The sequence below is a fragment of the Protobothrops mucrosquamatus genome, unplaced genomic scaffold (assembly GCF_001527695.2).
Source record: "Protobothrops mucrosquamatus isolate PMUCROS unplaced genomic scaffold, P.Mucros_1.0 scaffold_11, whole genome shotgun sequence".
Lineage (NCBI taxonomy): Eukaryota > Metazoa > Chordata > Lepidosauria > Squamata > Viperidae > Protobothrops > Protobothrops mucrosquamatus.
In genome coordinates, this window is record NW_015386087.1 from 917,571 (window position 1) to 929,031 (window position 11,461).

The 11,461-nt window shown below is 35.2% G+C and overlaps 1 protein-coding gene across 1 annotated transcript in view; it reads left to right on the top strand.

Moving 5' to 3' along the window:
• LAMA3 (laminin subunit alpha 3) overlaps positions 1-10,621 on the top strand; it is a 104,249-nt gene extending 93,628 nt beyond the window's left edge. Inside the window, 10 exon segments of the mRNA XM_029284954.1 lie at positions 318-449; positions 1,652-1,793; positions 2,455-2,615; positions 3,271-3,460; positions 4,503-4,646; positions 5,224-5,383; positions 5,606-5,736; positions 7,052-7,145; positions 8,054-8,173; positions 10,238-10,621. Of these exon segments, the coding sequence (XP_029140787.1) occupies positions 318-449; positions 1,652-1,793; positions 2,455-2,615; positions 3,271-3,460; positions 4,503-4,646; positions 5,224-5,383; positions 5,606-5,736; positions 7,052-7,145; positions 8,054-8,173; positions 10,238-10,383 (1,420 nt within the window). The 3' untranslated portion in view covers positions 10,384-10,621.
• The last annotated feature ends 840 nt before the right edge of the window (positions 10,622-11,461 follow it).

The window sequence follows — 11,461 nt, forward strand, 5'->3', positions numbered from 1 at the left end:
TGCTTGGTTATAAAGGTTGTGAATGTTTAAACTGTATTAGAAATGATAAGTCAATGGATCTGGATCCTGAGAATGATTTGTTTTTCACAGAGGTATTCTTGAATATGACAGCATTATTAATAATAAAATACAAAATTACTTTGTTTGGAGGGTGGCAGATTCTAAGCCAAATTACATAGTGATGTGATATATAATAGGAACTTTGGTAACAGTTGCTGGAAGGGAATGTTCAAATGATATGTGAATAATAATTATTTAGTATCATAATAGTTTTGCCATGATAATTTCACTCTTATATGCATTTTTTGTCCTTCTAGGCTGACGTTATTAGTTGATGATATGCCTAACTCAAAAACAGTTGTAACACCTGAAAGAAAATTAATGAATCAACCAATAAAACTGGGTGGGAATAACTTTGAAGGATGTATGTCCAATGTCTTTATAGAAAGGTAAATATATTATGTAATTATATTCTATACATAGTGATCTATTTACTAGAGCAAAGCACGAAATTTCCAACATGATTTTTGAAAATATAAAACAATCCACGATCCATTGGATCATTCTTTCAGATATATTTGAAAGTGCAGGGACCGATGGGGATTGTATAGATGTGGGAGCAACTTGTGACCTTTCCTGCAAAGTTTCCCACTGACTTTCTCCTTGCAAGCTTCCCAGAAAGGAAGTTGCAAGTCCAAATCCACTAACGTGTTGCCGCCATCAGCCGCAGTCACATGAACCCTTTCTCCCTGTAAGTTTCCCAGGCTTCCCTATTGACTTGTGGGAAGATGTTAGGGAATGTTGTAAATGAGGATCAGATGATTATGGTAATGATGGTATACAGTAGCAGCTAGCAACACTGAAACAGCAAGAACTTTCCAAAATTTCACTCCAATGGGAATAATTAGTCCTGGCATTCTGTAACTTAACCCTTTTGAAGTACTTTGGTTGAAAATGTTTTGCCCTATGATGTATTGTTTCAACCAGTTAAAGATTACAGTCACAAGAATTTTACTGGTATATAGATTTTTATGATGTTTTTAATGACCAAGCAAATTTACAATAGCATAACATATTGGAAGAAGACAAGACTATATTATGCAGAATGTCAGTCATCCTTATTTTTTTATCATTTATATTGCTTCTGTTTTCCTTACTGTTTTCTAGTTGCCAGGATAGGTGATTCAGGAAAACGTGTACAACATACATGTGATTTGTAGTGCATCGCCTCATCAAATACATTTTTAAGTATATCTTAATCTTTTGTCTATACCTATTTACTTTGAGTTTAAATCTCCAGGACCAGATAGATTTTTTTCTTCTTTTAAAAAAATATTTATTTAATTTTAGAAAAATACTTTGTCCTACTCTGGTCCTGGAGACTTAAACTCAAAATGTCCAGGACTTTGTCCATGCCTTTCTCAAATGCAAGCTACGGTCCTTTCCAAGTTTGCCACTAATATATTATTCAGATAAACAGCTAGTTCATTTATTCTTTTCCTTTTATTCTGAATATATTGAAATAAGCCTTTTTTGTTATTCCTACATCCTTCTTTATCCACATCATGCTTTGCTTTCAGCAAGTTTTTTTCTTAACCAATTTATATAAACAATAATATGCTGTATCGTTATTCTTTTATCTCCATACTAGTTCAGAACTACCTGCTCAGGTTCAAAATTTAACCGGTTCTGTTAAGAGAGATGTGTCTTTAGGGTTCTGTATGATTCCAGAACGACAAAAGCCAATGCTGTTGAAAGAATTGCCAGATGCACACCATCCAAAGATTTCAAAGGTTGGGAATGAAGTTAAAGAAAACGCTTTCATTTTTCTGCTACCTATTTTTATCATGAAAAATAATACAGAAAATAAACAATAGGGCCATGTAAAATTACAAGCAGTCAAAAAATACAACAGCAGCAGTGACAATTCAGGCAAAATTCAGAGGGAGTAAATCTTCAGCTGATAGTGAAAGTTTGTAAACCTAAATACCAGCTAATAGGGGTAGAATTGCACAATTAGGACACATATATTCAGAATGCTCTTTGCAGCATTGTCCCATAATGAATAGCAAATTATGAACATTAAGGGAGCATCTCCATTAGCAGTTCATGGAAGAGTAGCTAGAGATAATTCAATATAATAGGTATTCTATATCTATGCACTGATTTAAATGAGATGGGAAGCATCCTCCACCACTTGTATTGCAGAGAACAGCTTGTTCTTTCAAAGGTGAAAATGTCTTAAGATCTGTGACAGGAACTAAGAAGTAAAGTAATACAAATAGTAATAATAGTTGTTACCCATCCTGCCTAAAGGAGAAGTGAATTCATGATTATTATAAGAAACACATAATCCTAAATGATTTTCCCTCTTAATAAACCTCTGTCTTGTATTCCTGGAATCGTCAATTCTAAATATATATATATATATATATATATTATTTCTATTTCCAGAAAAGGAAAACTATTGCCTATTTGACAGATTCAAATAGACAGCAGAACAAGAATGACTGTCCTTCGCGTGCTGGGTTAAAATTTGTCCCTGAAGCCTACCACTTTGGCAATAATCCAGGAACTTATTTATTGTTTACAGTATCCCAAACATCAACAGACAGGTAATGGGATTAATTTTTATTTTGTTCCAAATAGAAACCAGTACCTGAAATTTAAGCCTTAGATAAAGTCCAAGCTTTTGATTCATTGGAATATATAACATATATGTATACATGATCATATGTGTGTATGTTCTCTCTCTCTTCTCTCTCTCTTATACACACACTTGAGTGTATGTTTATATGGGACGGCTGGCAACTAGGTCCTAGATTTAGTCTCATTGTGATACACAATGTGTCTACATGTTGCTGTGTGAGCTCATGTTTTGTGTTCCTGATTACCTTATGTAACAAATTATGCTTAATAGAAGTAATATAAAAAGATATATAGCATTTGATCATTTCTATGATAATGTGGCTTTGACTTTATGATTGCAGCCAGTTAAAATGTCTGTTTAACCAAGAATCTCAGTGGATAATTTTTTAGCAAACCCTAACCATCTTTTACAATAATAATAATAATAATAATAATAATAATAATAATAATAATAATAATAATAATAATAATAATAATAATAATAATAATAATAATCAGATAACTATAGAAGCAGAGAATTAATAGTAAAACAATGAGAAGTAAAACACATTCTATTTCCACTTTGCTTTCTCTTTTTCTGCCTTCTCTGATTCTTATTTTTTATATGTTTGTATATTCAAGATCCCATTTTGCTGTTGATGTTCGTACATCATCGTCTAGGGGAATGGTCTTCTTCATGGGAGATCAGATGGGGAACAGATATGTTGCTCTTCATCTTTCAAAAGGACGGTATGTCCTTGCAGTTGCCTATGATGGAAAAAAAATAAAAATCAAGAGCAAAGCCAAATACAATGATGGACAGTGGCATACGGTGAGGATGGGTTGCTTGTGTTTCTTTTTCTAAACAGCTATTAGTTGTTTTGTTAGAGTATATCAATGTATCACATGTCTAGACACTCAAGACCAGAAGTCAGAAATGCTTTCACTATTGGACACAATTACATTTCTTCTTGTAAAGTTACGGTAGTTATGAGTATCTTTTTATTAAAAAAAATAATTAAAATTAGGCTTTTTTTTTTCAAAAATAGGTTAATCAAAATCTGTCTATGTTGCAAATTTAGAGATTGATTGATTGGTTTTCATTGAGGTACAAGCGCTCTTCTAAAACTGTCTTTAAAAGTATCTGTGGGAACCACGCTGCCAGTCATTATTCTATCTCCAGTTCCTTCTGCCTATCCAGTATGCTGGGGCAGAGTGGATATGCTCCTGGTCCTTTCCTTTAGTTGGGACTAAAGGAACATGTGTTCTCTGTTGCAACTCTGCCCACCCTAGAGATATGTATGTCTCTCACTCTCCAAGGAAGTCTCTTAAGACCTGGCTCTGTTCCTAGGCCTGGTGTTAGAGCAGAAGCCCCCAATCTTTTGGGCACCAGGGACTGATGCCGTGGAGAAAGGGTTTTCCGTGGACCAGAGGGGGCGTGGTTTTGCAAACTGCCCGCATCCCGCAGATGGGACTTCGCTTGTTTGTGTGGCCCGGTTGCGGGCATGCCGCAGACAGGTGCTGGTCCACGGACTGGGAGTTGGGGACCCCTGTGTTAGAGGATTTGGGGTGCCCTGTTTCTTAAATGTTCCTGATGTGGTTCAGTGTGGGCAGCCATGTTTCTTGTGTTTTGTATTTTAAATATTGTAAGCTTCCCAGAGCTTTTTTGAAATCAGGTAGCCTCAAAACCCAATACACAGATAAATGTATTAATAGTTTTTGCTTTCAGTACACTGTGAATATTCCACAGCATGCTATTTTTTTGTTTGTTGCGTTTATTTTTAAAATGTGTTTTTTTAAGTCTAAGGTCAATTAGGTATTGCTTAATAACCATTTAAGATATCGGTTTAAGATTATGTTTCTCTCCTGAAAAGGTGGTATTCAGCATTAATGAAAAGAAAATGCGCCTTATAATTGATGGTTTGAAGACTCGCGAAGGAAACCTACCATCTTCTTATCCTTATTCCCAGATTGATGCATCAATATATCTAGGAGCTGTTCCTTCATTAAATATTCAGGTAAAAATTGAGAAGTTGTACAATATGAATTTAAATGGTTATGTACACTTTTACCTCAGATTATCTATAATTGCCAAGGCAGTAAATGTTTCTTTTTCTCTTTCAATTCCTTGTTATTAATGGAAAGCTAAAGTATAATACTCATGTCATATTTCCTTCTTGACTGTCACTGGGAAATGAAGATGATAATATATAAACTCAATTCCAATTTTGAATAATCACATTCAGGTACTTTATAGCCACACAAAACCTTATGTAGCATCAGAATGGAAGCTAGGCTAATAAAAAGAGCAATGTCATAGTTACAGATTTTCATCCAAAGAATATTCCAGAAATATTTTTTGCATGTTTTATTCATGTGTGGTGTTCATAATGTTATTGAGCAAATCACTGGAGGTTCTTAAACAAGGGCTTGCTCAACCTGAAGTAATTTGCTCTTCATTAAGAAGGACTGTCTTCATTTTGCTAGACAGCTAGTACCTTACCATATACAGTAGGCTACATGGGGTGATGGTAGTAATATAATGTATGTAATAATATTATTATTCCAATCTATATTGGGTATATGTATTTTCAGAATATTCCAGAGAAGAGTTTTGTGGGCTGCTTGAGAAACTTTCAAGTTGGGAGAAAACACATGTATACTTACCAGCAAAATAATGGTGTCCTGCCTTGCTTGGACAATATTTTGGAGAATGGTGTTTCATTTTTCAACGAAGGGGGATACATTATGATTGGTGAGTATAATAGGATGAGTTATTTATTCTGATCTAAAATTCTGTATGTATGTTGTTATCCTACCACATGAGCATAGTGCATGGGCACAGAGAAAGGAATCCATAGCACTTCTCTATTTTATTAAATAGCAACTCAGAGAATTTTTCTGGAAAGCAGTATGGAACTGGGTAATACTTTTAATTTTCTTTTGAACAAAACTATTCCCCCCTTTTTAATTCCAGAAAACACTTTTTTAATAAGCATGGAATATAGGATTGCATTTAACATCCGCCCAAGAAGTTTCACTGGCATTTTAATCCATGCGGGCAGCAGTCAAGAAAACTATTTAACTCTTTACATGGAAGGAGGCATGGTAGGAATGATTTTTGTCTTGTTTTCTCTTCCTTATCTAAATGTTACATTGAGCTGTGGACTGAGAGGGAGGGAATTATTCTGGTCTTGAATTCCTGAAGTACACTACCATTTGTTATTGAATCTCCTTTTGGAGGATCTTTTATAGCTGTGATCAGGGCTTTTTTTCAGCCGGAACGCGGCGGAACCGCGTTCCGGCACCTTTTTCCGGGCCGGCCGCACCGGAAATAGCCCCTCCCAAATTTTACTTGCATTCCTGTTCTCTAAAGGGGCGGTCCTAGGGTTTGATGAGGGCGTGGCCAGGTTTGAGTTCCGCCACCTTTTCTCCGAGAAAAAAAGCCCTGGCTGTGATCATATCAATGGACATTGCTGGGGTGCCTATTATACCCTTTGCCTCATCTGATTACTTAAAAGGAAGCTGGGAAGCTGGCATTGAACAAAGGAAATCCCGCCATCACTTTATTTCCTAGAATGCCTCTGGCTTTACACAGGCCTTAGGAATTCTTTAAAGAATGAAATGGTGCAACCTAGGCCTTATTAGAGGGTGAATTTGGAAAACAATAAAGAGGGAACGGTAAAAAGTATCCTGGGAGTTTGACAAAAGGACATAGAAAATCTTCAAAGTTTGCCTCCTTGAGAAACAAATATTTTGTAATTAGCTTTGCCTTCCATAGCAGTCCTTTTATTTGAATACCTACAACAAGCAGTCATCATTCCAGATAAAGCCATCAGCCCCAAAGATAGAAATTTTATGGAGGTGTGGTTTTCATATTCTTTACTTTTACAAACTGAGATATTGGGCCACAGTACACAAATCATACAATAGTATTATGTCTGGTGTGACCGAAAAAAAAGACAGGTGAAGAGTGGTGCTCTATAAACAGTATGTGGATGGAATTATATTGAAAGATTATTGTTGAGTTTTATGCTTCAAGAGTGAATGCTTCTGAGATTGATAAAAAAATCTATCACTGCCCCCTGTTATTGGCAGTACGAGTTAGCTTAGTCTCTTATATGTGTGTTATTGTAAGTTACCAGAGACAAGTAAAATTAGCAGTCTCAACCCAGGAAAAACCAGTTGAAAAATCCCAGGTTAGTGAAATACAGAATTTAGAAAACTTTTCTCGGGGAATTCTCAGGAGATGGTAACCTTCTTGAAGCATAGCAATCTGAAGAATAGCAGTCTGTTTCTAAAGCTACTGATAATATTAGTAAAGCTCAGAAAATCTGACAAAGATGTGTTCCTTGTGTGTATTTTTATATTTAAATGTATTCTTATTGTTGGTAGTAATTGAAAAGGTTTCTCCTTTTCACAGCTCACTGCCTCTGGAAATAATGGTGCTGGAGAGTTTTCTCTGTCAGTCATACCTCAGCAGTCTCTGTGCGATGGACAGTGGCATTCTGTAGCAGGTATGGTGGAGTTTCATTCATTCACTCTTTAGGGAGAGGGCAAAGTGTAAGTCAATGTGAAAGAACTTTACAAAAGTATAGGCTCTTTTCCGAGAGACAAATTTAACTCTTTCAAAGTAATCCCTAAAGACAACTAGAGGTTTGCCTATTCATAACAAAGTTTTATGAAAGTTGATATAGTTGTTTTTGCTGTTTCCTTATAATGTATCCTCGATAGTTTTCCGATATATTTTGTCAGTCAAATAATAGAGAAATAAATGAATGTTGTAACTTAAATTACTATGAAAAAATGAAAATAGAAAAGTATGTGATTAAAGACCAAATGACATTGTACGTCATCTAAATATAATATTGGCCTAACTTCTATTTTCTATTTTGAAAATTATCTTTTGGAGGAAGGAATATTTTGCAATAGAGAAGGGAGAAGGGAGAAATCCCTGAGATTTCTCCTTGATGAGCTTCTTTCTGCAAAAGGTTCAAGACTCGAGTTTTGCAGGATAAAAATATAACCAATTCCATAAGAGTAGTTGTAGAGTTGGACAGGCAGGTGGGCTTACAATATACATTTTTTAAAATAAATAAATGAGAAAGAGCAAGTTGGAGGTAGAAAATGTAAATATGAGACATATTTCATGAAGTGTAGCATAATTTTCCTCTTAATTTCATGATTACTGCATTTGCCCATCACTGAAGGGATTGACTTAGAATGTGACAAAGCAAATTGTTTTCAGATACATTGAGAAACAGAATTGAATGAAAAGCATTTATTTATAGTTAGTTAGTTAGTTAGTTAGTTAGTTAGTTAGTTAGGTAGGTAGGTAGGTAGGTAGGTAGGTAAGTAGGTACCTAGCTATCTACTGTTTTGGGTGGGATATGGAACTGATTTTTTCATCTGGTTTTTTTTATAGTCTCTCAGAAGCAGAATATTATCTACTTAGATGTAGACACAAACAGAAATTATACTGCTGCACTATCATCTAAGCTTTCTACCAACCATGCTCAGCCGCTCTATTTTGGAAGAGTTCCAGGTATGAGATTTCTTTGTTTTGGACGAAAAATAAGTAACTGTGATAATACTCATTTAAAAACTGCTAAGTTTCTGTCTCATCCATTATGAACTTTCATCTCTCTGATGATCAAAGCAAAATCCATTGTTAATTGCCTGAATGTATTTTATTATCTTTTTTTTAAAATAAACATGTGCAAGAACTGAGGGTCAGAAATAACCAGACAACTCAAGAGCAGGAATTTTATTATCATTTTGAGATATGGTCTTGTTCTCAACTAGCTATTTTGCATCAGGAAGCAAGATTTTATTGCGTCTATTTTTCTTTATTTGAAGCAACTTGTAGTAATGTTTGTCACAGGGAACAATATCTTTTGGGCACAGGTGTAGCAGAAGAATGGTTACAGTCCCCTCTAACCATGCATTCTAAATATTGATCAGGATTTCTTGCAACTCTTACATACATTTTTAAATGAGACATATATAATTATAGTGCTATTGTCATGTATGCACACGTAGGGAAAGGAACAATGTACAGAGGTACCATAAGTTTCCTAAAGTGCTGGTTCAAGATTATACTGTAAATATTGGGATATTCGATTACTTTTGGATGGTGACACTTTAAATTATTTGGGAGAATAAATACCAGAAAAACCTGATAAGGTGAAATTTCCTGACACTGAGAACAATTAATCAGTGGAACAGATTGCCTCCAGAAGTTGTGGGTGCTCCATCACTAGAGGTTTTCAAGAAGAGATTGGATAGCCATTTGTTCAGAATGGTATAGGGCTGTGATGGCGAACCTTTTAGAGACTGAGTGCCCAAACTGCAACCCAAAACCCACTTATGCATCGTCGAGTGCTGGGTGGGTGTGGCCCATTGTGGCTGCCGTGGTAACGGCAGACTGGGTGGGACTAAAAAGTTCAATCAATCAATTCCAACTTTGCAAGATTTTTTTTTCCCGCGAGAAGTTCAAATTGACTGATTGAACCTTTTTTTTTTCTTTGCACATGGTGGAGGCCTAAAGTGAAAAGGTTTTATAAAACCCAGCTGAAGGCCTAGGACTGGGGCGATGGCGTGCGTGCCCACAGAGAGGGCTCTGAGTGCCGCCTCTGGCACCCGTGCCATAGGTTCTCCACCACTGGTATAGGGTATCTTGCATGAGCAGGGGGTTGGACTAGAAGACCTCCAGGGTCCCTTCCAACTCTGGTATTCTGGTATTCCATTAGTCTGACTTTCCATGTTATCACTGAAATTGTTTCATACTGTATTAGAAATCATTTTAGCCACCATTTTGCTGTTGAGGATCTTCTTCTTATATTAGTTACCAGGGGAGACTGGAAATTATACATGTCAAGGTTTGGAAAATATTCACAAATCAGCTTTGAGTGGAACATATAGCTTAATGGAGTCCTCTTTGCAAAAACAAGAAGCAAAATGCGTATCATGCTTGTCTTCGCCATAGGAAACCCATCCTTGTGCTTATCTGTATAAATATGCATTAACCCCCTTCAGATCAACTAAAATAATATAATGTTTTAGTTATTAGAATGAATAATGTGGCTTTATATACCAAAGAATGAGTGAAGAGTTTACAGCTTTCCAGAAGCTGTTGAATGTCACCTTCCAACTGATTAATAGATGACAAAATTATTCTGGAAAATGTTCAAACATTTAGTATCACACATTCTTTATACTATTATTATTATTATTATTATTATTATTATTATTATTATTATTATTATTATTATTATCATCATCATCATCATCATCATCATCATCATCGTCATTGTCATTGTTCATTAATTCTTCACAATGTTATCCAAACTAAGTCAGAGAAATGGCTCCTATATGTATATTATAGCAGACTATATCTTCTAACATGTATTATTGCAAATTTTAAGAAATGGTAATAGCACTGCTATGCATCACTAACATTTTGCTTTAAATGGAAATAAGAACAGCCTATTTCATTCAAATATATGTTAATAAAGATATTAACATTTCTCAGAGACTGTTATTTTCAACAATATCCAATTGTTCGTCTATTATATATTTAATCAATGTTTATGCTTTGTCTTTACAGTTAATTTGGAAACACCATGGCTTCCAATTCAGGATGTGTTCCTTGGCTGTTTAAAGAATATGAAAATTAATGACAAATCTATCTCACTAAACAAAATGTCAAACATTCATGGGGTTGTCAGCCTGGAAGGGTGTCCTGTCTATTAACTGTTCCATATATATCTTCTGAAGATAAAGTCATCTAATGTGCTGTATGGATAGCCACAATATGGTTTGATCTCTTTCTTTGGTCTTTTGCCCTTGTTTACCATCACAGTTCAAAAGTATGTTTTCATAATTGTGGTCTGTGTTGCCTTTCTTTGAGGTTTTTTGAAGCTTTTGTTGTCCTGTGTACAAGCTGTCTATGAAAAAGCCACTTGAAATATAAAATGACCTTCTAATATAATATGGTGATATTCTGCTTTCAACAACAGTTGAGTATATTTAGAGCAATTTCATTGACAAAATGCTGACTTCTAAGGCTCCTGAAATGAAAACAACTCCCAAAAGAATTGGAAGGTCCTTGAACACAAATAGAACCGGACTTCACAGATAAAATGCGGAAAAATAAAATACATTGTTGAATTGTTGAATTATTTTGTTGTACGTATTGAGTAATTGATAAAAAAATAATATAAATTGAGTATGAAGCACTTTAAAAATGTGGCATAATGGAGGTGATAGTCTTAAGAGTTCTATGACCAAATAAATGCAATTTTCATTTTGGAAAATTTTGGAAAATATCAGTATGTTTATTGCACTTACATACACCCATTGACTTTAATCAAAAAGCTTGACTGAATAAAGACAATGAGTGTATAGGATAGATTTATATAATTTAGTTTTTTCAATAAAAGCAATAATTGAACAGATATTTTGCTTGTGTTAAGAAAACAAAGATGATTTAATCCTTTGGGAGCCTCAACCTGAAGTTGCAAGATCTGCAATCAAAAGCCTTTTTAAAAAATATAATTTTATGATTTGGCTGAGCAATTTATAAATATCCTAGATTGTGATTGTATGCAGGGTTTCTTGCTACTGTGAGTGGGGCGGGGCTCGCCAGCTATTCCTGGGGCCCAGTGGCCAATAGGCCGCAGCCTGGTACCAGGCCGTGGACCATTGGTTGGGGACCCCTGATCTATGTGTTCACTCCATAGCAGTGAAATTCGACATTATATTTTACCACAAGATAAAAGAGTCATGCCCCTACCAGTTTCTTTTGCTTTCTAATCACCACTGCCCTCTT